At 43.1% G+C, this 25,292-nt stretch overlaps 1 protein-coding gene across 2 annotated transcripts; it reads right to left on the bottom strand.

The window, feature by feature from the left end:
- Positions 1–1,519: 1,519 nt before the first annotated feature.
- Positions 1,520–25,292, bottom strand: LOC124034192 (poly [ADP-ribose] polymerase tankyrase-1-like). Of its 2 annotated transcripts, none has more exons than XM_046347052.1 (28): positions 24,796–25,292; positions 23,545–23,769; positions 23,089–23,184; positions 22,876–22,912; positions 22,708–22,783; positions 20,237–20,257; positions 18,093–18,187; positions 17,837–17,903; positions 17,540–17,726; positions 17,197–17,318; positions 16,792–16,883; positions 16,491–16,569; positions 16,128–16,299; positions 15,797–15,876; positions 15,514–15,659; positions 14,924–15,089; positions 12,057–12,276; positions 11,634–11,743; positions 11,042–11,230; positions 9,108–9,348; positions 8,863–8,945; positions 8,583–8,703; positions 8,247–8,344; positions 5,011–5,085; positions 4,654–4,759; positions 4,275–4,470; positions 3,883–4,039; positions 1,520–2,239 (listed from the first exon to the last, which is right to left on the bottom strand). In XM_046347052.1, the coding sequence occupies exons 1-28, from the start codon at positions 25,247–25,249 to the stop codon at positions 2,153–2,155; spliced, it is 3,798 nt and encodes a 1,265-aa protein (XP_046203008.1). In that variant the 5' UTR covers positions 25,250–25,292; the 3' UTR covers positions 1,520–2,152. The 2 variants fall into 2 exon arrangements, with proteins under 2 accessions (XP_046203008.1, XP_046203009.1); XM_046347053.1 differs by having other exon boundaries at positions 4,275–4,461.

Genomic DNA, 25,292 nt, shown 5'->3' with positions numbered 1-25,292 from the left:
TGGAGAAAACCCTTGTAGCTACTGTTTAGTAATGGAACTAGCTTTAAAACATTGACTTGCTTCTTATTAAATACATGACTTTTGTATTATCTATGGCAATGCAATAACTAATCAGGTGTTGAACTGCTCAAGCTGTTGGGATTTGTTTAAGGTAACCATCCCTCAAGTATGTTTAAACTTTTGTGCTTTTAAGGGTCATCTATCAGTTCTGTGTAATTACTTTTCTCTACAACTAAAACATGTATAACAAATATTTGTTATGAGTTTTGTATCAAATGTTTTTCTAAAGTAACTGAATACTATTTTACTAACAGTAGAGAATAATCAGCCAACATGTGAATAAAGTCTTGGCAAACTGCTCTTACGTGGATAATGTTTATTCAAAAAGTAGAGAGAATCAAGACCAGAACAGAATTTAGACTTAATTTACAATAAAACTCAAATTACATAGTTAAAACATCAAGTTATACACATCCATTTACACAACCTGTACATACATCCCCCCCCTCCCCCATAACATTTGCAATTCATTTCAAATAACTTAAATAGTTTTCTACTCAAAAGTGCAAATCCTTACACATGGATTTGAATAAGACCATGGCAATCCGGGATGTGGAGTTCACATCTTTTCTTGTGCAATAAACAATAATAATAACAATAATAATGTGTGAGTAGATAATTTCTCATCCCATTAAACGCGTGTACTGGTAGAAGTATGTGGACACCCCTTCAAATTAGTGGATTTGGCTATTTCAGCCATACCCGTTGCTGACAGGTGTACAAAATAGAGCACACCACCATGCAATCTCCATAGACAAACACTGATTTCCAAAAATCCTCTGGAAGCAACGTCAGCACAAGAACTGTTCATCGGGAGCTTCATGACATGGATTTCCATGGCCGAGCAGCCGCACGCACACAAGCCTAAAATTACCATGTGCATTGCCAAGCGTCGGCTGGAGTGGTGTAAAGTGGACTCTGGAGCAGTAGAAATGCGTTCTCTGGATTGATGAATCAGGCTTCACCATTTGTCAGTCCAACGGACTAATCTGGGTTCGGCAGATGCCAGGAGAACACTACCTGCCCGAATGCATAGTGCCAACTGTAAAGTTTGGTGGATGGGGAAAAAGGTCTGGGGCTGTTTTTCATGGTTCGGGCTAGGCCCCTTGGTTCCAGTGAAGGCAAATCTTAATGCTACAGCATACAATGACATTCAGATGATTCTGTGCTTTTTGCTTTGTGGCAACAGTTTGGGGAAGGACCTTTGTTTCAGCATGACAATACCCCCATCCACAAAGCAAGGTCCATAGAGAAATGGTTTGTCGAGATTGGTGTGGTAGAACTTGACTAGCTTGCACAGAGCCCTGACCTCAACCCCATCGAACAACGTTGGGATGAATTGGAACCCCGACTGCAAGCCAGGCCTAATTGCCCAACCTCACTAATGCTTTTGTGGCTACATAGAAGCAAGTCCCCGCAGCAATGTTCCAACATCTAGTGGAAAGCCTTCCCAGAGGAGTAGAGGCTGTTAAAGCAGCAAAGGTGGGGACCAACTCCATATTAATGCCCATGATTTTGGAATGAGATGTTCGATGAGCAGGTGTCCACATACCTTTGGTCATGTATAGTATGCATGTATGCATGTAAGGATGGCTGGGGCAGGTCAGTATTACAGGGGTTACATACTCTGGTTGAAAACAACAGGGTTGAAGAGAGGGAATTCTCCAAGTCACAAGGCATGATAAGGTGAGAATGGTAGCGAATTGTTAATATTCTGACACTGTAGGGCAGATGAGAGGGTGAATCTCTACAACCCTCTCAAGGGGTAGCTAGTGGGGAACCCACACACGCTATTGGGCTATACATGCGTCTGTCTATGCATGCAGCCAATGCAAAGGAAACCGAAAAACTATCACCACAAGCAGATAATATATTACAGTATAATTCATATGTTGAGCAGTCTACTGTTAACTCTACTGGACAAGAAGAATTGAACTGGAACTCAGGCTGTGAAGAAAATTTAAAAAGGTTTAGACATTTCAATAAAACAAAAAAGCACAGAGACAAAACACAAAAAAGCATCAGTCTTGTGTGTTGTGGGTCAGGAGGACTGTATACAGTAACTGTGTGAGATTGGTCTGGTGGTGCAGGACTAAGACTTCTGCTCCGCTCCTGCAGCAGACGCAGCCGTACTCTCCGGCTTAAGGATCTGATAGGTGATGAGATACTCTGGGTAGGCCTGCAAACACACATGGGACAGAAGCCAATGAGAAGAGAAAATACACTGAACTAAAATATTAAACGCAACATGCAACAATTTTATAGATATACAGTTCATATAAAGAATTCAGTCAATTGAAATAAATGAATTCGGCCCTAATCTAAGGATTTCACACGACTGGAGAATATAGATATGCCTGTTGGTCACAGATGCCTTAAAAAAAAAAAAAAAAAAAAGAGTAAGGAGGTGGATCAGAAAACCAGTCAGTTTCTGGCATAACCACCAATTGCATCGTGCAGCGCAAAATCTCCTTCACATCGAGTTGATCAGGCTGTTGATTGTGGCCTGTGGAATGTTGTCCCACTTCAATGGCTGTGCAAAGTTGCTGGATATTGGCAGGAACTGGAACACATTGTCTTACATACTGTCGTACACGTCGATCAAGAGCATCCAAAACATGCTCATTGGGTGACATGTCTGGCGAGTATGCATGAACTGGGACATTTTCAGCTTCTAGGAATTGTCTACAGATCCATGCAACCGTGCATTATCATGCAGTAACATGAGGTGATGGTGGCAGATGAATGGCATGACAACGGGCCTCAGGATCTCGTCACGGTGTCTCTGTTCATTCAAATTCCATCAATAAAATGCAATTGTGTTTGTTGTCCATAGCTTATGCCTTGACATACCATAACCCCACCGCGGGGCACTCTGTTCACAACGTTGACATCAGCAAACCGCTAGCCCACAGAATGCCATACAAGCCATTTGCATCTGCCCGGTACACTTGAAACCAGGATTAATCTGTGAAGAGCACACTTCTCCACAGTGCCTGTGGCCATCAAAGGTGAGTATTTGCCGAAGTAGGTTACAACACCGAACTGCAGTCAGATCAAGACCCTGATGAGGACGACGCACACGCAGATGAGCTTCCCAAGACGGTTTCAGACAGTTTGTGCAAAATTTCTTCAGTTGCACAAACCCACAGTTTCATCAGCTCTCCAGGTGACTGGTCTCAGACGATCCCACAGGTGAAGAAGCAGGATGTGGAGGTCCTGGGCTGGCGTGTTTACATGTGGTCTGCGGTTTTGAGGCCTGTTAGACGTACTGCCAAATTCTTTACCATAAGTTGCCTCCAACATTGATTTAGAGAAATGAACATACATACAGCTCTGGTGGCCATTCCTGCATTAAGCATGCCAATTGCACACTCCCTCAAATCTTTAGACATCTGTGGCATTGGGCTGTGTGACAAAACTGCACATTGTAGAGTGGCCTTGTATTATCCCCAACACAAGGTGCACCTGTGTAATGATCATGCCGTTTAATCAGATCTTGATATGCCACACCTGTGAAGTGGATGGATATCTTGGCAAAGGAGAAACACTCACTAACAGGGATGTAAACAAATGTGCACGAAATATGTGAAACACCTTTTTGTTCTTATGGAAAATTTCAGGGAGATCTTATTTCAGCTCATGAAACATGGGACCAACACTTTTGTGTTGCGTTTATATTTTTGTTCAGTGTAATGGAGTACAAATTATTTTCCATTGTGGATGCTTTTTAGTCCAGTTCGAGGCTTAATCTGTGTCCATAATGTCTGGAATTGCCTTCGGGTATAATTAAAGTTGTATTGAATGGAGTTGAAATCTCACCTGCTCTCCTCTGTAGATGACATACTCTGCATAGGCCAGGCCGTTGACGCTGGGCCGGCCAATCACAGAGTGATGTCCAGGGGGGGCGTGGGCCATCTTCATGGCACTGAACTGGAGGAAGGACTTCCCCAGGGTTACACGGCAGAATAACATCTGCCTGAAGGTCACAAAGAACAGGGAGAAGAGGCGTCAAATTATGTTTCACTAATGATGTTTCACAATTAACAAATCTCTGATGAAGGCCGGAATTGATTGATTAATTGATTGAGGGGCACTAGTTTGGCAACAGTGGTATAGAATGCTCGAGTCATCAAGTGCTCTCTTTTCATGAGTTAAGAGTAGTAAAGCCTTAAATGCACCTAAATGTGTTCTTTCTACAGATCATGTCTCACCTGTGGCACAGGTAACAGGAGCGGTCTTTGTGAGTGGGGCATCCGGTGCCGCCCCCGATGCCATAAACATACTGGTTACTCTTAGAGGAGTTCTCAGCAAAGTAGATCCCTGCTCCAAACATCCCTCCGATGTACGCATGCCGCTCGTCAAACCCTTTGTGGATGATGGCATTTATGAACGGAGAACCTGGAGAACCAAAAAACATGAAACGAGAACAATGTCAAATACGATTGAAATTGACATTGCTAAAAATAAATGATAAACAGGGTTAACATTTATCCAGTGATGATCAGTTAAGACATTATTGCCATTAAGAAATAACAAGGAGCGTGGTAAAAAAGAAATAAAACCGGTTATAATATGAATATGTCGTGTTACCATGGAAGAGCATGCGCTCATTGTGGTGGTTGTGGTTCTCGTCCGATATCTCCTTCTGGCGGTGTGTGTATCGCTCCCGCAGCTTCTTGTTGACTACCTTCTGGATCTGCATGGACACACAGACAGGAATCAACTAGAGAAGCAATAGTGAGGACTTCTAATATTACTTCTTTTTCAGAAGATGGGATTGTTAACACTGCCCGAGTTCCTGAAACCATAGTGGATTCTTACCAACCAATAACTGTGATCAAGGGTAGTACCAAAGTACAGATGTCTGTATTCTATCTCAAAGAGATCCATCATATGAGCAAATGTAGATGGTAGAGTGTGTAGTACTGTAATTGAATGTAAGCTGACCTTGATGACGTTGTATCTGCTGAACACCCCTCCTGCGTTCCCTCCATCCCTGTGTTCTCTGATGCTACTTTGCATCTTGAGCAGAGAGAAGAAAAAATAAAGTTAGTCTTAAAAAGCACAGGATTTCATTACATTTCTCCAAACATGGCACTCTTTCACCCTTGAGTAGAGTTGCAAAGGGAGGGTATATGATCAGAAACTATTAGAATTTTGGTAACCATCAAGGAATATATATATATATTTTTCCCAACCACATCTAGTGGCGTTTCCGGGTACTTTAGATAACAGGCGTCTTATCTCTGGCACCCTGTTTAACATGTTTTTTTAATACATTTAAATGAAGAAAAAACTGAAAAACATCCTAAATATAAAACAATCAACTTAATGACTACCATTGCTGTTAAATATGAGGGTTTCAGCATGAAATTGTAAAATAAATAAAACATTTTTTATAAAAATGTCAATATGACCTTGTTGTAAATGTTCTGGGGCAAAACTGGTTGCAATTGGGGGAAAAAAGTCAATAGTCGGAAGGAAATAATGCAATTGTTGATTAGATGCTTTAATTTTTTTGGGGCTATTTTCTAGGCTACACATATTAAACATGAATACTTTGACAGTACCAGTCAAAGGTTTGGACACCTAATCATTCCAGGGTTGTAATTTATTTTCAACAAATGTTCTAACTTGTAGAATCATAGTGAAAACATCAAAACTATAAATAACATATTGAATCATGTAATAACCCCTCTTCCCCAAAAAGTGTTATAAAAAAACATCTTAATATATTTTCTAATTGAGATACTTCAAAGTACCCACCCTTTGCATTGATGACAGCTTTGCACACTCTTGGCATTCTCTCAACCAGCTTCATGGGGTAGTCATCAGGAATGCATTTCACTTAACAGGTGTGCCTTGTTACAAATTTGTGGAATTTCTTGCCTTCTTAATGCATTTGAGCCAAGCCTCAGAAATTGCAGCCCATATAAATGCTTCAGAGTTCAAGTAAAAGACATCTCAACATCAACTGTTCAAATTTGAGATTTTCAGTTCCAACCGCCTTGTCTTTGTGAGACACAGAGTAGGTGAATGGATGATCTCCGCATATGTGGTTCCCACCGTGAAGCAGGGAGGAGCAGGTGTGATGGTGCTTTGCTAGTGACACTCATTGATTTATTTAGAATTCAAGGCACACTTAACCAGCATGGCTTCAACAGCATTCTGCAGCAATACGCCATCCTATCTGGTTTGCGCTTAGTGGGACTATCATTTGTTTTTCAACAGCAGAATGACCCAACACACCTCCAGGCTGTGTAAGGGCTATTTGACCCAGAAGGAGAGTGATGGAGTGGTGCATCAGATGACCTGGCCTCCACAATCACCCGATCTCAACCCAATTGAGATGGTTTGGTATAAGTTGGAGCGCAGAGTGAAGGAAAAGCAGCAAACAAGCGCTCAGCATATGTGGGAACCCCTTCAAGACTGTTGGAAAAGCAATTCAGGTGTAGCTGGTTGAGAGAATGCAAAGCTGTCAAAGGCAAAGAGCTGCTACTTTGAAGAATCTCAACTATAAAATATATTTTTATTTGTTTAACACTTATTTAGTTGCTACATGATTCCATATGTGTTATTTCATAGTTTTGATCTCGTTATTTTTATTTTGTAGAATAATAATGAAAAAAAAAAAACTGGAATGAGAAGGTGTCCAAACTTTTGACTGGTACTGTGTGTGTGTGTGTGTGTGTGCTAAATAACATACAGTCAAATGTTTGGACACAACTACTCATTCCAGGTTTTTTTCTTCATTATTATTCTACAAAATGCCAGGAGTAGGCTACCTGCCCCAAATGCATAACTGTAAAGTTTGGTGGCGGATTAATAAACGGTCTGGGGCTGTTTTTCATGATTCGGTCTAGGCCCCTTAGTTCCAGTGAAGGGAACGTATAACTTAATGCTACAGCATACAATGACATTCTAGATGATTCTGTGCTTCCAACTTTGTGGCAACAGTTTGGGGAAAGCCCTTTCCTGTTTCAGCATGGTAATGCCCCTTACACAAAGCAAGTTTCATACAGAAATGGTTTGTCGATCAGTGTGGAAGAACTTGACTGTCCTGCACAGAGCCCTGATCTCAACCCCATCGAACACCTTTGAGATGAATTGGAACACCGACTGTGAGCCAGGCCTAATCGCCCAACATCAGTACCCAACTTCACTAATGCTCTTATGGCTGAATGGAAGCAATGCAGCAATGTTTCAACATCTAGTGGAAAGCCTTCCCAGAAGAGTGGAGGCTGTTATAGCAGCAAAGGGGGGTGAAAATGCATATTAATGCCAAGGATATTGGAATGAGATGTTCAACAGGATAAGGATGGCCGATTAACATCAAAGGGGCTGTAGTGGAGAGTTTCAAGTTCCTTGGTGTCCACATCACCAACAAACTATCACAGTCGTGAAGAGGGTACAACGCCACTTGTTCCCCCTCAGGAGACTGAAAAGATTTGGCATGGGTCCCCAGATCATCAAAAGGTTCTACAGCTGCACCATCGAAAACATCCTGACCGGCTGCATCATCACTGGTATGGCAACTGCTTGGCATCTGACCATAAGGCACTACAGAGGGTAGTGCGTACAGCCCAATACATCACTGGAGCCAAGCTTCCTGCCATCCAGGACCTATATACTAGGCGGTTTCAGAGGAAGGCCCTAAAAATTGTCAAAGTCTCCAGCACCCAAGTCATAGACTGTTGTCTCTGCTACCAAACTGCAAGTAGAACCGGAGAGCCAAGTTTTGGTCCAAAAGTCTCCTTAACAGCTTCTATCACCAAGCTATAAGACAGCTGAACAATTAATCAAATGCCCACCCAGACTTTTTACATTGACCCCCCCTTTGTTTTTACACTGCTGCTACTCGCTGTGTATTATCTATGCATAGTCACTTTACACCTACCTACATGTACAAATTACATCAACTAACCTGTACCCCCACAAATTGTCTCGGTAATGGTACCCCCTGTATATAGCATCGTTTATGTGATGTATTTTAAAAAATACTTTAGAAAGTATTTACTAAATAAACATAACTATTTCTTGAACTGCATTGTTTGTTAAGGGCTAGTAAAGAAGCATTTCACAGTAAGCAAGCATTTCACAGTAAACATTTTCAGCACGTGACAAATAACATTTGATTTGACACACACACACACACACACACACACACATCTGTCTGTACCCACCTCCTCCTCCACTGATTGGCCCTCTTTGTCGTCAGGGGCTAGATCGATGAGGACCGTGCCCTGGTTGGCACAGTGGAATGTCAGGTACGGGTTGGCACCTGGAGAACAAACAAAGCACCTGTTACTCATACTTGGTTATATATTGGGGTGGTTTTTCACCTATACTTTAAGGGCAAGTATACCAGACACATGTTGGGCCTAATCCTGAACTACAAATAACTTTCAATAGAGAATCTCCATTCCAGGAATAGGAAGAAAAGTTTGAAGTATTTGATGCCACAATAAATGGGAAACATCACATCAGCGCCTCAGAGATTTCTCTGGGAATGTCCTGACCTTGTTGTCCCCCCAGCAGCCTCTCCACTCCCTTGATGAGTTTGTGTCGGTGGCCGTAAGCGTTGATCCCAATCTCCTTCAGTTCCTCGTGACCCATGTCAGCCAGCACATCCAGAGAGATCTGGGAAAGAACAGGACATTTCGTACAGAGCAGGGATCCTGAACTGTGACATGACAACAGCTACTCCAAGAGGGACAAAGACAGATAAAATATCAGACTAATTAGAAGCCCTATTAAATTAAAAATGATAACATGAAACCCAAATCAATGAACACTCACCTGTTCTCTCTCAAAGATCTCCCTTATATGTTCCAGACCCAAGCTCTTCAGGAACTGACCGATGTTCATGTCCAACATCGCCACTGGAATACAAACACCACAAGAGCAAATTCAGCATGTGAGTAAAATGACTGATTCATCTGTACTGAATAGGATTTCAACCATATTCTACAAAAACTAGTAGAATATCAGCTGCTTGCTAAAACCCAGCTCAGTTTCGATCCAGGCTCTTCATCTATACTCACATTCACCCTCCTTCCTGTCGGAGCCTGCGGCCCCGTCGGCCACTCCGGAGGTCCCTGTGGCCCCGAGCTCGTTGAGGGGCCCAGTCAAGTTGTCGATGCTGCTGGCTGCAGACAGGCAAGAGGGCGTGGAGGCTGGGGAGATGACCGAGCCTGCACTGACCACAGTGGCCTGGGGCTTGAAGCAGCTGGGCAGGGCATCCGGGGGCATGGCATCCATCAGCAGGGCACGGATGTCATCAGCCTGAAAGAGGGGGACATAATTTGAGAGAGAAGTCACAGGTGAGAAGGGGCTCGAATTGTTGGCATAATCCCTAAAATAGAATATATATATTCAGACTCGTTGACTTTTTCCACATCTTGTTACGTTACAGCCTTATTATAAAAAGGATTTATATATTTATATATATTCCTTTTTTTAAAATCACACCCATAATGACAAAGCAAAAACAGGTTTAGACATTTTTGCCAATTTATTACAAATATAAAACAGAAATAACTTATTTACATAAGTATTCAGAGCCTTTGCTATGATACTCGAAATTGAGCTCATGTGCATCCTGTTTCCATTAATCATCCTTGAGATGTTTCTGCAACTTGATGATTCCACCTGTGATAAATTCAATTGAACATTATTTGGAAAGGCACACCAGCCTAGATAAGGTCCCACAGTTGAAATTGCATGTCAGAGCAAAAACCAAGCCATGAGGTCGAAGGAATTGACCGTAGAGCTCAGAGACAGGATTGTGTCAAGTCACAGATCTGGAGAAGAGTACCAAAACATTTATGCAGCATTGAAGGTCCCCAAGAAAACAGTGGCATCCATAATTCTTAAATGAAAGAAGTTTGGAACCACCAAGACTCTTCCTAGAGCTGGCCATCTGGCCAAACTGAGCAATCGGGGGAGAAGGGACTTGGTCAGGGAGGTGACCAAGAACCCGATGGTCACTCTGACAGAGCTCCTTTGTGGAGATCGGAGAATCTTCCAGAAGACAACCATCTTGCAGCACTCCACCAATCAGGCCTTTATGATAGAGTGGTCAGACAGAAGCCACTCTTCAGTAAAAGGCACATGACAGCCCGCTTGGAGTTTGCCAAAAGGCAGCTAAAGACTCTCAGACCATGAGAAACAAGATTCTCTGGTCTGATGAAAACAAGATTGAACGCTTTGGTCTGAATTCCAAGTGTCATATCTGGAGGAAACCTGGCACCATCCCTACGGTGAAGCATGGTGGCAGCATCATTCTGTGGGGATGATTTTCAGCAGCAGGGACTGGAAGATTTGTCAGGATCAAGGGAAAGATGAACGGAGCAAAGTACAGAGAGATCGTTGATGAAAACCTGCTCCAGAGCACTCAGGACCTCAGACCTGGGCGAAGGTTCACATTCCAACAGGACAATGACCCTAAGCACACATGCAAGACAACACAGGAGTGGCTTTGGGACAAGTCTCAATGTCCTTGAGTGGCCCAGCCAGAGCCTGGACTTAAACCTGATCAAACATCTATGGATAGACCTGAAAATAGCTGTGCAGCAACACTCCCCATCCAACCTGACCTTGAGAGGATCTGCAGAGGAGAATGGTAGAAACTCCCCAAATACAGGTGTACCAAGCTTGTAGCGTCATACCCAAGAAGATGAGGCTGTAATCACTGCCAAAGGTGCTTCAACAAAGTACTGACTAAAGGGTCTTAAAAAAAACAGTGTTTGCTTTGTCATTATGGGGTAATGTGTATAGATTGATGAGAAAAACAAACAATTTAATCAATAAAAAAAGGCGGTAACCTAACAAAATATGGAAAATGTCAAGGGGTTTAAATACTTTCCCGAATGTAAGCATATCATAACTCAAGCAAATGCCTGCCATTTACAGCAAAAAACACTTGATTTTGTGGCATTGCTAACTGCTTTAACAGTAGGGGAGCAAGACGTTTTACCGTAGCCAGGTCCAGTGCGGTCTGTCCCTCCTGGTTCTTCATGGTGGGGTCTGCTCCGTGGGCCAGCAGCAGAGCACACAGCTGGGTACGGCCCTTCTGAGCTGCTTCGTGGAGCGGGGTGAAGGCCCATTTATCTGTAGCGTTCACACATGTGTTGAACTTTATCAGAAGGGCAGCAATGTCCACGTGCTGTAAGAGAGGAAGAGGAGAGAAAGAGGAAAGACAGGAGAGGAGTAGATGAGAGACAGCAGAGAGGAGCAGAGAAGATGGAAGTAGCAGATGAGACACGAGAGGAGATCAGAAACACAATTTAATCATGACATGTTCAAAAACTGATGACATCCAAGCTCTTACATATCTAAGCTTTCCACAAGGTCACTTTCACAGTGTGGGTGTTTTCTCCTGTCCTGTATGGTTTTGTAACCTAAACAATGCATACAATACCTTCTAAGAAATCCTCCAAGCTGTTACATATTTTAGGCCAGAAGGTCACAGGGTAGGTATTTTGTATGCGTTGTCTATGCTAAAAAAAAAAAACGTACAGCATGTACAATGGGTTCCAAGGCCTGATGTAGACTTGGCACGAACTCACCCCATAGGAGGCAGCGTTGTGCAGGGGGATGAGGCCTCCTTTGTCCTGCGCATTGACGTCAGCCCCGTGCTCCAGGAGATACTCCGCCACCTCCAGGTTGTTGTAGCCAGCTACAGGAGGGGAGAAACATGAAGGATGACAACATGAAAGATATTTCTGTAATGTGTCTAAGTAATAATATAGCTCCAAATGATCTAAATTCCCAGGGTTTGATGATCTGCCTGTCATAATTATATGTAAGGAGATAAGCGTCTGTGTGTGGGTTCCACATAAATTAATTGATTCCACTGCTTTACTTGCTATTACGGGATTCGGCTGGGTAACTGTAAAGCACTGACAATTGCTAGTGTAAAGTGTGCTTTATAAAAATATAAAATGGATTTGATTCCATGAATAGATTCTGAGGGCTGGTACGTCCAGTACCTGCGAGGTGCAGGGGGGTGGAGTTACGTCCCTGTGTGTCTCTACAGTTGATGTTCTCTGGGCTGCAGAGTTTCTGGACGCGGGCCAGACAGCCCTTCTTAGCAGCGTCCAGCAGCGCAGCGTCTCCTCTCAGCAGGTCCTGGATGTCCGTGTCGCCATCCTTCACCATGTCCAGAGGCATGTTACCATCACGGTTCTTCTTTGTGGGGTCCGCTCCATGCTGGAGAAACATAAATATACACTGAACAAAAATATAAAAACGCAACAAGCAACAATAAAAAAATCATTGAGTTACAGTTCATATAAGGAAATCAGTCAACTGAAATAAATTCATTAGGCCCTAACCTATGGTTTTCACATGACTGGGAATACAGATATGCATCTGTTGGTAACAAATAGCTTAACAAAAAGGTAGGGTTGTGGATGTCTGGTTTGACCACCATTTTATTGTGGCCTGTGGAATGTTGGCTCACTCCTCTTCAATGACTGAAGTGGATGGGAACTGGAACACGCCATTGTACACATTGATCCAGAGCATCCCAAACATGCTCAATGGGTGAAATGTCTGGTGAGATGCAGGCCATGGAAGAACTGGGACATTTTTCAGCAATCAGGAATTGTGCACAGATCCTTGCAACATGGTGCATTGTTCATGCTGAATCATGAGGTGATGGCGGTGGATGAAAGGCACGACAATGGGCCTCAGGACCTTGTCATGGTATGTCTGTGCATTCAAATGTCAATAAAATTAATTGTGTTTGTTGTCCGTAGATTATGCCATACCATAACCCAACCACCACCATTGGGTACTCTGTTCACAACAATGAAATCAGCAAACCAGTCACCCACATGACACCACATCTATCATCTGCCAGGTAAAGTTGAAACTGGGATTCATTTGTGAAGAGCACAATTCTCCAGCATGCCAGTGGCCATCGAAGGTGAGTATTTGCCCACTGAAGTCGGTTACGATGCCCAACTGCAGTCAAAAACAAATTGACACCTGTGGCATTGTGTTGTGTGAAAATTGCACATTTTAGAGTGGTCTTTGATTGTCTCCAGCACAAGGGACACCTGTGTAATGATCATGCTGTTTAATCACCTTCTTGATAAGCCACACCTGTCTGATGGATGGACTGTCTTGGCAAAGGAGAAATGCTCCCTAACAGGGATGCAAACAAATGTGTACCAAAAAATTGAGCGACATACGTTTTTTTGTACACATGGAACATTTCTGGGATCTTTTTTTCAGGTCATGACACATGGGACCAAGACTTTACAGACTCAATAGCCTCGGTTTTTCGGATGACTGCCTTGCCTGGTTCACCAATTACTTTGCAGACAGAGTTCAGTGTGTCAAATCGGAGGGCATGCTGTCCGGTCCACTGGCAGTCTCTATGGGGGTGCCACAGGGTTCAATTCTCGGGCCGACTCTTTTCTCTGTATATATCAATGATGTTGCTCTTGCTGCGGCCGATTCCCTGATCCACCTCTACGCAGACTACACCATTCTATATACTTTCGGCCCGTCATTGGACACTGTGCTATCTAACCTCCAAACGAGCTTCAATGCCATACAGCACTCCTTCCGTGGCCTCCAACTGCTCTTAAACGCGAGTAAAACCAAATGCATGCTTTTCAACCGATCGCTGCCTGCACCCGCATGCCCGACTAGAATCACCACCCTGGATGGTTCCGACCTTGAATATGTGGACATCTATAAGTACCTAGGTGTCTGGCTAGAATGCAAACTCTCCTTCCAGACTCACATCAAACATCTCCAATCGAAAATCAAATCAAGAGTCGGCTTTCTATTCCGCAACAAAGCCTCCTTCACTCACGCCGCCAAGCTTACCCTAGTAAAACTGACTATCCTATCGATCCTCGACGATGTCATCTACAAAATGGCTTCCAACACTCTACTCAGCAAACTGGATGCAGTCTATCACAGTGCCATCCGTTTTGTCACTAAAGCACCTTATACCACCGACCACTGCGACTTGTATGCTCTAGTCGGCTGGCCCTCACTACATATTCGTCGCCAGACCCACTGGCTCCAGGTCATCTACAAGTCCATGCTAGGTAAAGCTCCGCCTTATCTCAGTTCACTGGTCACGATGGCAACACCCATCCGTAGCACGCGCTCCAGCAGGTGTATCTCACTGATCATCCCTAAAGCCAACACCTCATTTGGCCGCCTTTCGTTCCAGTACTCTGCTGCCTGTGACTGGAACGAACTGCAAAAATCGCTGAAGTTGGAGACTTTTCTCCCTCACCAACTTCAAACATCATCTATCCGAGCAGCTAACTGATCGCTGCAGCTGTACATAGTCTATTGGTAAATAGCCCACCCATTTTCACCTACCTCATTCCCATACTGTTTTTATACTGTTTTTTTATTTATTTACTTTTCTGCTCTTTTGCACACCAATATCTCTACCTGTACATGACCATCTGATCATTTATCACTCCAGTGTTAATCTGCAAAATTGTATTATTCGCCTACCTCATGCCTTTTGCACACATTTTATATAGACTGCCCATTTTTTTCCTGTGTTATTGACTTGTTAATTGTTTATTCCATGTGTAACTCTGTGTTGTCTGTTCACACTGCTATGCTTTATTTTGGCCAGGTCGCAGTTGCAAATGAGAACTTGTTCTCAACTAGCCTACCTGGTTAAATAAAGGTGAAAAAAAAAAACATTGTTAAGTATACATACAAACATCTCATAGTTTAATAGTTTGTTCTATTGTAGAAACTATCTTATAGCTATACATATTTCCCGGTTTTGACTATATAAAATGCCTCCTTGTAGCCTCAGGCCATTTGGTCCTGATCATTTCAGAAGAGGCACGGAAAGACTAACCTTGAGCAGCAGTTTGCAGATCTCGTATTTGCCCTTGGCAGCAGCCTCGTGGAGCGGGGTGAACTTCCAGAGGTCAGCTACGTTCACCGATGCCCCGTGTCTCACCAGCAGCTCAGCCACCTCATAGTGACCGTAGGAGCAGGCGTTGTGGAGGGGCACCAGACCACTGCAGGACATACAGAAGAGGCTAACTAGTTACACCACCGAAGGAACAGAGATCCTATAAATGATGCATTTCAAATCATTGAAAGTTTCAAGTACCATGTGAATTTAATGCAAAATAAAATCCAACGATAGACTTTTTCAAAACAGAATGAAAGCCTTTTTATGGACTGATGCAAAAGCCAGTCTTGTAAAAACAGGCAGACCAAGATAATACATTAACATTTTAACCATTTAGCAGACACTCTTATCCAGAGTGACTTACAGGAGCAATTAGGGTTAAATGCCTTGCTCAAGGAACGAGACAAGACCAGACATTATTTTCTTTGCTTGCAGGGCTCAGGGTTTCGAACCAGCAACCTTTCAGTTACTCGCACAACGCTTTAACCGCTGAGCTACATTGTCCTCCTAGGGTGGACGACACGTACCCTTTGTCTTTAGCATGTACGTCAGCTCCGTGATGTAGTAGGTACTCCACCACGGCCACACGGTTGTAGCCTGCAGCAAAGTGCAGAGGGGTAGAGTGACGACCCTCCAGGTCCCGACAGTTCACGTTCTGAGGAGTGCAGAGTTGCTACAACACACAGACAGAAGATCAAGTGTGAGAGGATTGAGGGAGACATCTTGGATTCGTGGTGGTATGTAGAGCATCGTTGATGCATGTAACGGATTGAACTCACGAACCGGAGACAATGTAGCTGATCAGCTTACCTGCACAGTGTCCAAATCTCCAGCCTTGGCGGCTTCCAGAAACCGGTAGTCGACATCAGAGTTACGAGTTGGAATATTTTCTGTATGAAAGAGACCAACATTGTTAAATAACATACCGAGAGATAAAACGTTTTAAAAAACACTAAGATGTGAACATAAATCAATAGTTTCTCTATTATACATCTTGCTAACTTTCCAACATTGACTGGCATAGCCTAGAATTTACAGCCATGCATCTTACATCCACACAAGCAACATTGTCAATCACAATGTAGATAGAAGAACATGAAAAATAATATTTGTATTTAACCAAGACGCTCTACTGCTGTACCATTGAGGATCTGCTGCACGGCCTCGTTGCCCATCTGTGAGGCAGTGAAGCCCTGCAGGGAGACGATGGCAGGGTCGGCCCCGTAGCTCAGCAGTAGCTTGCATGTCTGGATGTGGCCCGCCAGGGCTGCCCTGTGGAGGGCTGTCTGCCCCAGGGTGTCCACCGCATTTATCTGGTGGGAGGGAGGGAAGAGACAGTCACTCAAACAGCAACATACTCACAGCTAAATATGATGCATTTAATTCATGAAATATTTTGAGTCACGTTATCAGATAGAGGCTGGGAGCAAGTAAGAGAGAGAAGAGAGCTAGATGAAAAGGTACATTAAATGATATGGTAATAGGGAGACCCTGCAGTGTTCACCTTGGCTCCATGTTTCTGCAGCACGTCCAGGATGTCGTTGTGTGCTCTCTCAGCCGCTACATGCAGAGTCGTCATGAAGCTACAGACAGGATGAGAGAGAGACCGAGACAACCATTCATACCTCACTCAGGTGCTATATGAATGCATATGGCAGTGTTTCCAGACAGCGTGCAAAGGTCCCAAAAACCCAACACTCTCAATTGAAATCAATAGGTACCAAAGTATTTTTGGTGGGGGGAGGGGCATCTTATAGTGGTAGGAGAAACACTGATACATGGTCTCTGAGTTAATGCTGTCTTACTCTTTGTTCTTCTCGTTGACGTTGGCACCTTTACGCAGTAGCAGCTCGGTCACCTGCTTCCGTTTGGGGTGAGGGGAAGCAACGGCACAGTGCTGAAACAGAGGGACAACTCCTTCCATGAATCCATCACATGGTTTATGCAAAATCCTTCAGGTTTTGTACTAGTTTTATAGTGGTCATCCTAGGTTATGCATGTCACACAAACGCGTTCTGATAGAGACATAATATTATGGCACCCCTGTCCCCTATATAGTGCTCAACTTTTGACCGCGGACCACTTTTCAAAAGTAGTGCACTAAAGGAATAGTTTGCCATTTGTGCACATCCATAGCTGTATATTATGAGATAATGTTAGGTGTCAGCACTGTGACATTGAGCATTAGCCAGAAGGAGAATGGATCTCACCAGGGCTGTCTCGTTGGTCTGTGGGTGTTTGAAGCTAATGATCTCCAGAGCCAGAGTCTTCTTCACCTTGGCCATGTCTGCCTCCCGAGCTGCCTGGAGCAGCGAATGACCTTTAAACTCATCTGGATGGTAGAAAGGGGATATTGACATTAATGTGAGAAGATCTGAGTGCTCAGGCAGGCATTATCTTCAGTTTAGAAAGCGTGTGAGAGTGTGTTGTGTGCCATCTATAGTCTTTGTGAATAGGGAGTGATGTGTGTGTGTATATATAAGTATGTTGTTCTTATTTGTTAACATGTATAAGGTGGGTGTGTGTGTATGCATGTCTCCCAGCAGAACTCACAGGTGAGCCGCTCTTTGAGTTCAGGGGTGGGGGCCAAGTCCACGGCACTCTTGCTGTGGCAATTGAGCAGGTTGGGGTCGGCCCCGTGACTAAGCAGCAGAGAACACACCTCCACACGGTTCTTAGATGCGGCCTCGTGGAGAGGGGTGAACTGCCACAGGTCCATGGCATTCACACACGCTCCATGCTGTAAACACACAGATGAGTTAATCAGTCATTCTCCATCAATAAAAGCATTCGACATTCTAAAAGTCTAATTAAAGCGGGGTTTCAATAACAGGTCTATAGTACCCTTACCTTGAGAAGAAGCTCTGTGACCTCAAAGTGTCCATAGGAGCAGGCGTTGTGAAGAGGGACCAGGCCACTGTATGACAAATATACAGCCTTTTAATTGAATGATCATCATTCATCTCAAGTTCTACAAATTAACATATTCTATCACCATGACAATATGGTTGACTTTCTCAGCTGTGAAAATGTCTGAGAATGGGTCTTAGACGAGGAAACAGGGTAATGGCTCCTAATATGATTCACTATTTCAGAATTGTCTTACCCTTTGTCCTTGGCATGGACGTCTGCCCCGTGCTGCAGCAGTAGCTGGACGATGCGTACGCGGTTGTAACCAGCCGCCAGGTGCAGTGGGGTGGACTGGAAGAGAGGACATGTTATTAGACACACAGAGCTCAGAGTCAATGCACCTCAGAACACACTGCCTTTAGGGAGCCAGAGTGAGTGAATGGCTGATTATGCTTGGAAGATAACTGTATACACTAGGTGGTCTGTGTGTTTTCATTGCAGTCAAGGTAAATGGTGGAAGGATGCAAGCTCAGAAAGGCTATAGTCCACCCCAAAACAACAACTAGTGCTTTTTGAAGTCGGATCGGTTTGATTATTAAAAAATAAATCTATTTATACATTAAATGCATTAATGGAAATTCCAAAGGCAAAAAAATTGTGAACATTCAATTGCCATTTAATCTAACGTATCAGGCATAAAAGTATATCTATCGCCATCCAAGATGGAAAGAACAGGCGCAATGGGTTATGGTCATTACCACATTCCTGAGCAGAACTAGGTTGAATATTTGCTTAATGAAAACTACAACTCCCTTCAGCCCAGCTTCCCACAGTTCTTGACTTGATTTCTCTCGTGAATTATTTGATTTCTCTCTAGAGAAACAGCAAGTTCGTCTCTCAAAAAACCTTAACTAAATGGAATTCAAGGAGTTTAACAGACGTTGGTCAATTAGTTGTTTAATAGCCCCCCACCCCACAAAAAAGTGGTTCATCGCTTAGCACTAACAACTGCCCTATCTATGCAAGTCACACACTGACCGAGCTTACCTCTGAAAATAAAGGAGAAAAGGGAAATCTGACTTCCAACATACATCAAATGAATGTGAAATGTAAACATTGAGCTAGTCAAAACAGTTTGTCCCTCAACTACACCCCTTACAAAACATAACATACAGGTTGCTAAAAGGCTGGCTAAGGAAGGCTTGAATCTACTGTGTATTCATAAAAATGTGTTTGTGTATGCCCATTCCAAATCACATGATGCCTATGTGAACCAAGCATTACAACGTTAGTGTACACAAAGCCGTGTCATAGATAACAGTTATCCACCCATGAGTGTACCAACAGTTGACCTTGCAGACAGAGGAAGAAACAGCAGCATTCATGCACTGGTATTAAGAAAAAATAAGACCACTGCACAACTCGGACATAGTGAGGATGATCACTGAATCACCAGAACACGACAGATTAACCAAATCAAATCAGGGCCCGGTTTCCCAAAAGCATCTTAAGGCAATGAATGGTCTTCAGTTCTTTTGGGAAACCGGGCCCTGACTAATAATAGGATCATTCAGTGTTCGATGAAGGAAATCACAAGGAAAGAAATGCATTAATACAAAAAGCATGAGCAGCGACGACGGCACAGCACTTAAAGATGAGGAATTATTTGTTTAGTTTTTAACCAGGGAATGTGACCTAGTCAAGACTAGAAGAAGTGAGAAGTGGACAGTGACCAAATCACAAACAGTACAATAACTGATTGACAAAATACAGGCGGAGGCTTCCAGACATGCGCATATGATTATCAAAAAAAGGAAAGTCACAGGCCTACAATAAATAGAATGATTGAGGAGCAAGAAGTGATTGAAACCTGGCAGAGGTGAAAGGGTGTAAAGCAGTTCGATAGAGGGGTGCAGAAAGGAGGAGGGAGCACCCTGGAAAAGCAGGCAATGTGGAATTTGAGCTCCTTTCCAAATCCAACGAGCTGAGTGGCAGTGGCCTTAGAACCACCTTCCAACCTCCACCACATGCACTAACACACACGACACCTGGGTTCAAATAAGAATTTGATTGAGACTGCCTGGAGTGTCAAATGGGCGTAGTTTACACTTTCGGGACTAGTCCTACTCCATCATTACTATTGCACCAGACAAGCTCAATCACGCACAGCTAAAGTATTTGAAAGAGAACAAATCGTATTTCAACCCAGGTCTGCGCGCACACACACGCACACACGCACGAGCATTAGGGTGGGAAATATGAAAGTGACCAGTAGACCCAGGTCCATGATGTGCAATTATGAGTGAGAGCCAGCGTATTGGTCAAATAAAACACGGATTAAAGAAAAAAATGTACATCACAAAAGTGCAACAATCAGGTGACTGTTATCGAGAAACTTACCAGCATTTTTTGGGATGTTGACTGATCGACAATGTTGCCAGATTCACACAAAAAAACAAAACAAAACATTACAAAATTGTAGCATTTTTCTTTCACAGCAAGAGAGGATACTTCTAGCCTATCACCCTTTTAAAGTAATTGAATAAACACACCAGAATTATCACTTTATATAAATTCATAGTGACACCACCAGGTACAATGAGTACACAGCTTAAGGGAAATGTGACTTCTCTCATGGCTTCTCAGAGGTATTCTTAATAAGGCAGCCAGGCTCCCTGGTTATCCCCCAAGGACAAATGGCCCCATCATAAATCCAAATATGTTCCACCAACAAATCAGAGATGGAGGAGGAAAAGCTGTTATGATTCGTTTTTTTTTTAGGATTTCCTAAACGTCAGTTGAGAACAAGGTAATGTGCTTGGAAAACCTATATCAAAGAATATTGATTAGGATTTTAATGTATCCACTTCAGGGACCTGGTTAGCCAGAGTGAAATATGAGGGCAGAAAAATACTGCTCATCCTAGTCAATAGCCTCAAGAGTACACATTACTCATGATTACAAAAAGGAGACCAAGATATTGTTTCTTGCCAACTAGGAGATTTTTGACAAGGACTTAGGACCTATTTATGAGAATGCACTGGGGGTGAAAAACAGAATATTTAAAAACTGGTGCCAAACAGGAAAAGGGGTAAACAAAAAATATAAAAATCAAAAAACAACCCAGTCCTACTCCACAATTACCAATGCAAAGTAGAGCCTTCTGACTTTTCAAGTACATACTTTCCCCAGATTGAAGTTAATTGTCTAGTCATGATGCCCAAGTAGAGAAAGGAAGGCTCTGGTGAAGCACAATGCTCTTTGATCTAAACACTCACGCATCAACAGCTAAAAACAATAACGCAAAGATTTTTATAATCCTAAACAGGCAACCTATCTACAGTATGCCGACAAAGCCTGGCATGAGTCATGACAGCAAGCCAATGACAGTGACACAGTGTGCTAAAGGAGGCAGAATGCAATGATCTAAAATTAAATTCCCATAACATATACACTACATGACAGAATAGGAATGGACAAGGTTAACCATGACCTAATATTAAACAGATTTTTAGGCCTACATAAAGAAAAAGAGCTGAAAGCTTAGAGCTATTATATTAAATTAGAGCTCAAGATAACAGTTTTGTTAGGAATTAGGAAAATTCAATGGATATAGGGACAGCTAGGTTATAGAAAACATTGGGTGTGCAGAAGACAGAAGATCAGTGTTTCTAGGGTTAGAGGTAATATTTTAGAGGGATGGGCATCTTTTAGATCAAATATCAGAGAAATCCATGTTGATAGATAACCGTTAAAGGGATACTGAAGGATTTTGGCCATTTATCTTCTCCCCCAGAGTCAGTTACCATTTTTATGTCTCTGTGCAGTGTGAAAGACGTTGCGAACTAGCGTTAGTGCAATTGATAACTAGTTTTAGGGCAATGGCTGGAAGTCTATGGTAATTGCTAGCATGCTAATAGATACCATAGACACAGATAGAACAATGAGACGGATATTTCACCAGATGTATAAATATGAAGCACCCGCTTGGTGTTTCCACTTAATACAAAATATAGTAGTGAGAGGAAGCCCAGTGGCCGGCAGAAGATGAAAGGAGATGGAGTTCGGCCAACATTTAGCAAAGTGTCTCATCGATGAAACATTTGATCTCAATAGTTTTCTGTTGCCAAAACTACAATCTGTTATGAACAGAGTGGACTACCTTTTGTAGACTTTACCCTTTGCCAAAGCTTAAAAAATGGCATTGTTTCAAAGGAATGCAAAGGTGAATTGAGTTATTAATCAGTGCACTTCACTGACTAGGCGTTACCTAAAGGAAATATGCAGATGCTTGCTAGAGCGGGCCAGTAGGATCTCACTAGCTCTTGCTTGGCTCTGCCCACCTCCTTGCTTGTTCTGCCCACTATGACTCATTTGGTCCTATTGGAAACGACAGGCTGTGGTCTATCTTGGTTTGGATATATAAAAATCTTTCCCACTGACTTCCAGACATAGCACTAACGCTAGTTAGCATCTGCTCACAAAACTACATCTAACTTCCTTCATACTGGATGCAGAGACATAAAAATGGTATGCATTAGTGCATATGACTCTGGGGAAGCAGATAAATGGCTTCCTTGCCAAAATCCCAAGTATCCCTTTAAGTCAATACAGTAAATTGAGTCAAGCTTCCCCTGCTTAAATCCAATCCAATGACAAATCCTTTTCATATTATGCAGACTAGGATGAGATGGTGTTTTTAATTCCCACACAACAGTGCCTTTGTTTTGGTAATTAGGCTGACAGAGTTACTCCATACTTTTGTTGCTGTTGGTCACGCAAATCTTATGAACAAGTCAAGCATCTGCTACAATAGTATACAACATTAACAGAATGGGTGGGGATGGAAGGTTGCGATGGTGATATTTTACCTTGCGGCCATCACTGGCATGGCAGTTGACATTTAACGGGGTCAGTAGTGCCATCAGTTTCTCCTCGTTGCCACTCCTGTAGCACACAGATAACAGAGGAGAGACATTACATATGTTGTATTAGAAAATGTGTAAAGATGTGACAGGTAACATAAAAATAGCACTGACCTTGCTGCTTCCAGGAGTTCATCCTTCTTGTACTCACCTGAATACAAAATAGGTTAGAACAGTACAAAGTCAAGACAAGCCATGATTCACATAAAAGGTTACAGTCCAGGTGGTTAAAGTTGCAGTCAAGTTAAAACAGAAAGACAACCTGGAACATACCCAACATAATGGAGGAGATAACTGAGTGAAAGCGGACAGTTGTATGAAACTCACCAGTGAGCACAGCCTTGGCAGAGGGGTCTGCCAGATCCAGAGCAGACTTGCCGTCCGTGTTACGGATGTTGGGATCGGCGCCATGCTGGAGGAGCACTTTGTGAAGGAGACAGGAAACGGTTTCAATATTTTAATTCAAGTATAGTCTTATACCTTTGAGTTTAGAGTACTTTAATTTAACTAGTCATGCACCTAAGTACCCTTGTAGATTACATAAATTCAATATAGTCAACATAAATCTTGTTCATTTTGGAAAAGTTAACAGTGTTGAAAGAAACAAAATAGTATATTTGGGTGGGGGAATAAAGCACTGGGAGCAGCAATAGTGTGGACCTCTCATTCATTTATCAGAAAAAAAAAAAAAAAAAAAGGGCCCAGCACAGGTTTAGGATGTGCATGTCACCCTCATTATATTCAAAGACAAAACAGACCATCATCATGGTAATCCATCCTTACCGATGCACACATCAATCTTGCCTTTGATGGCTGCCTCGTGCAGAGGTGTGTAGTTCCAGTTGTCCCGTGCATTGGGGTCTGCACCTTGGCACAGCAGGAGACTGACCACCTCGGCATGGCCAAAGGAGCAGGCGTTGTGAAGGGGAATGAGACCACCGTCGTCTCTAGCATGCACATTAGCTCCAGTCTGTAAAAGGTGCTCAACCACATCCTTTCGTCCAAAACCTGACATGGCAACAGACAAAACCTGGTCAGTGAATACAAGTGAAGTTTCATTAGGTGTATGTAAAGGAGACACGTGGTATGCACGTCCAACTAAATGCTTACTTGGAGGTTCCTTCGACATTGCAACAACAGTTAAGAAATAAAGATAAGAATATCAACATAAAGTCAATGGCTCAATACATAAAGTACAATACAGGAAGGCACAATTTATAAGGCAGCAGGTAGCCTAGGGGTTAAGAGGTTGGGCCAGTAACTGAAAGGTTGCTGTGTAGAATCACCAAGCTGACTGTGGAAATCTGTCTATGTGCCCTTCAGCAAGGCACTTAACCGTGATTCCTCCTGTAAGTCATTTTGGGTAAAAGCATCAAAATGTATAGGAGGGGTGACCTTTTGCCTAAATGGTAAAGTAATGTCACTTCTACAAAAGAAAACTAACAAAAATACAGAGAGCAAAATATCAAAAACCTAAACTACTCTTTTTTTGCAGCTCCTCTAGAATGTCAAAACGGGGTGTGCACAATTTTGTCCAAGCCCTGCACTAACAGTCCGGATTCCATAAATCAGCTGGTAACCAACCATTGCGTTGCTGAACAGGGGTGTGTTAGTAATGGGTAAGAACAAAACAAGTTAAAACAGTGGGGGTCGCCAATGATTAAATGTATTAACACTCATGGAACAACGCATCCGTGAATTTTTGATTACACTTAGTAAGTAGTTAGCAGCTACGAGGGATGAGTTAGATTTGAGGCCTTCTGTCCCCATCGGTCGGTGTGCCAAACTGTTTTTAGCGTTATAGTTTGCTAGCCGTTTTCGATGGGCCTTGATATTGGCAAACTAGCCAGATAGTTAACGTTAGCGAATAAAAATATGAACATGTATTGTTAACTAATAACTAGAGAGCCATTCTCGTCGTGACAACTACAGATTGTGATATTTTAGCACGCCAAGTAAGGCGAAGTGCGAAAACACGTCAACGATCCAGCTCGCGCTGACAACAAAAACAAAGCTTGCTAGCGCTTAGCTAACCTGCAGCGAAATGTAGAGGGGTAGATTTTCGCCCGGCCATGTCCTTCGCATTAACATTCACCGAGTCTACAAGTCTCTTCACACGGGATACATCTCCATTCCGACAGGCCTCAAATAGATCCCTGAAAGCTCCACCGATCCCGCTACTGCCGTCGCCGGGGCTCGTGCCTCCTGAACTGGGGCTCGAGACAATACTACTCTCCCCGCCGGAGGTTGTTGTGGTCGGGCTTGTGCTGCTCCCAGTGCTGAGGGCCGGGGCTGGAAGATCCGGAGAGCCCGAAGGATTCTCCATGCCTGCGCTGCATCCACGCTCACCATCCGGGGGCACTGACGTCGCTGCCACAATATCAATTGGCAGAGAGTCCGGAGGACTTACAGAAAGAGAACTGTTTCGTGGCGGAGATTGCAGGTTACCCAGCTGTTGTTGCTGCGATGTGCGACGAGACACCGCCATTTTCGCAGCAGCTCACTGGAAACAAAAACAGCCTTTTTCTTAT

The sequence above is a fragment of the Oncorhynchus gorbuscha genome, linkage group LG04 (genome assembly GCF_021184085.1).
Source record: "Oncorhynchus gorbuscha isolate QuinsamMale2020 ecotype Even-year linkage group LG04, OgorEven_v1.0, whole genome shotgun sequence".
In the NCBI taxonomy this organism is placed as follows: domain Eukaryota; kingdom Metazoa; phylum Chordata; class Actinopteri; order Salmoniformes; family Salmonidae; genus Oncorhynchus; species Oncorhynchus gorbuscha.
This window is presented reverse-complemented; position numbering and strand designations above follow the sequence as displayed.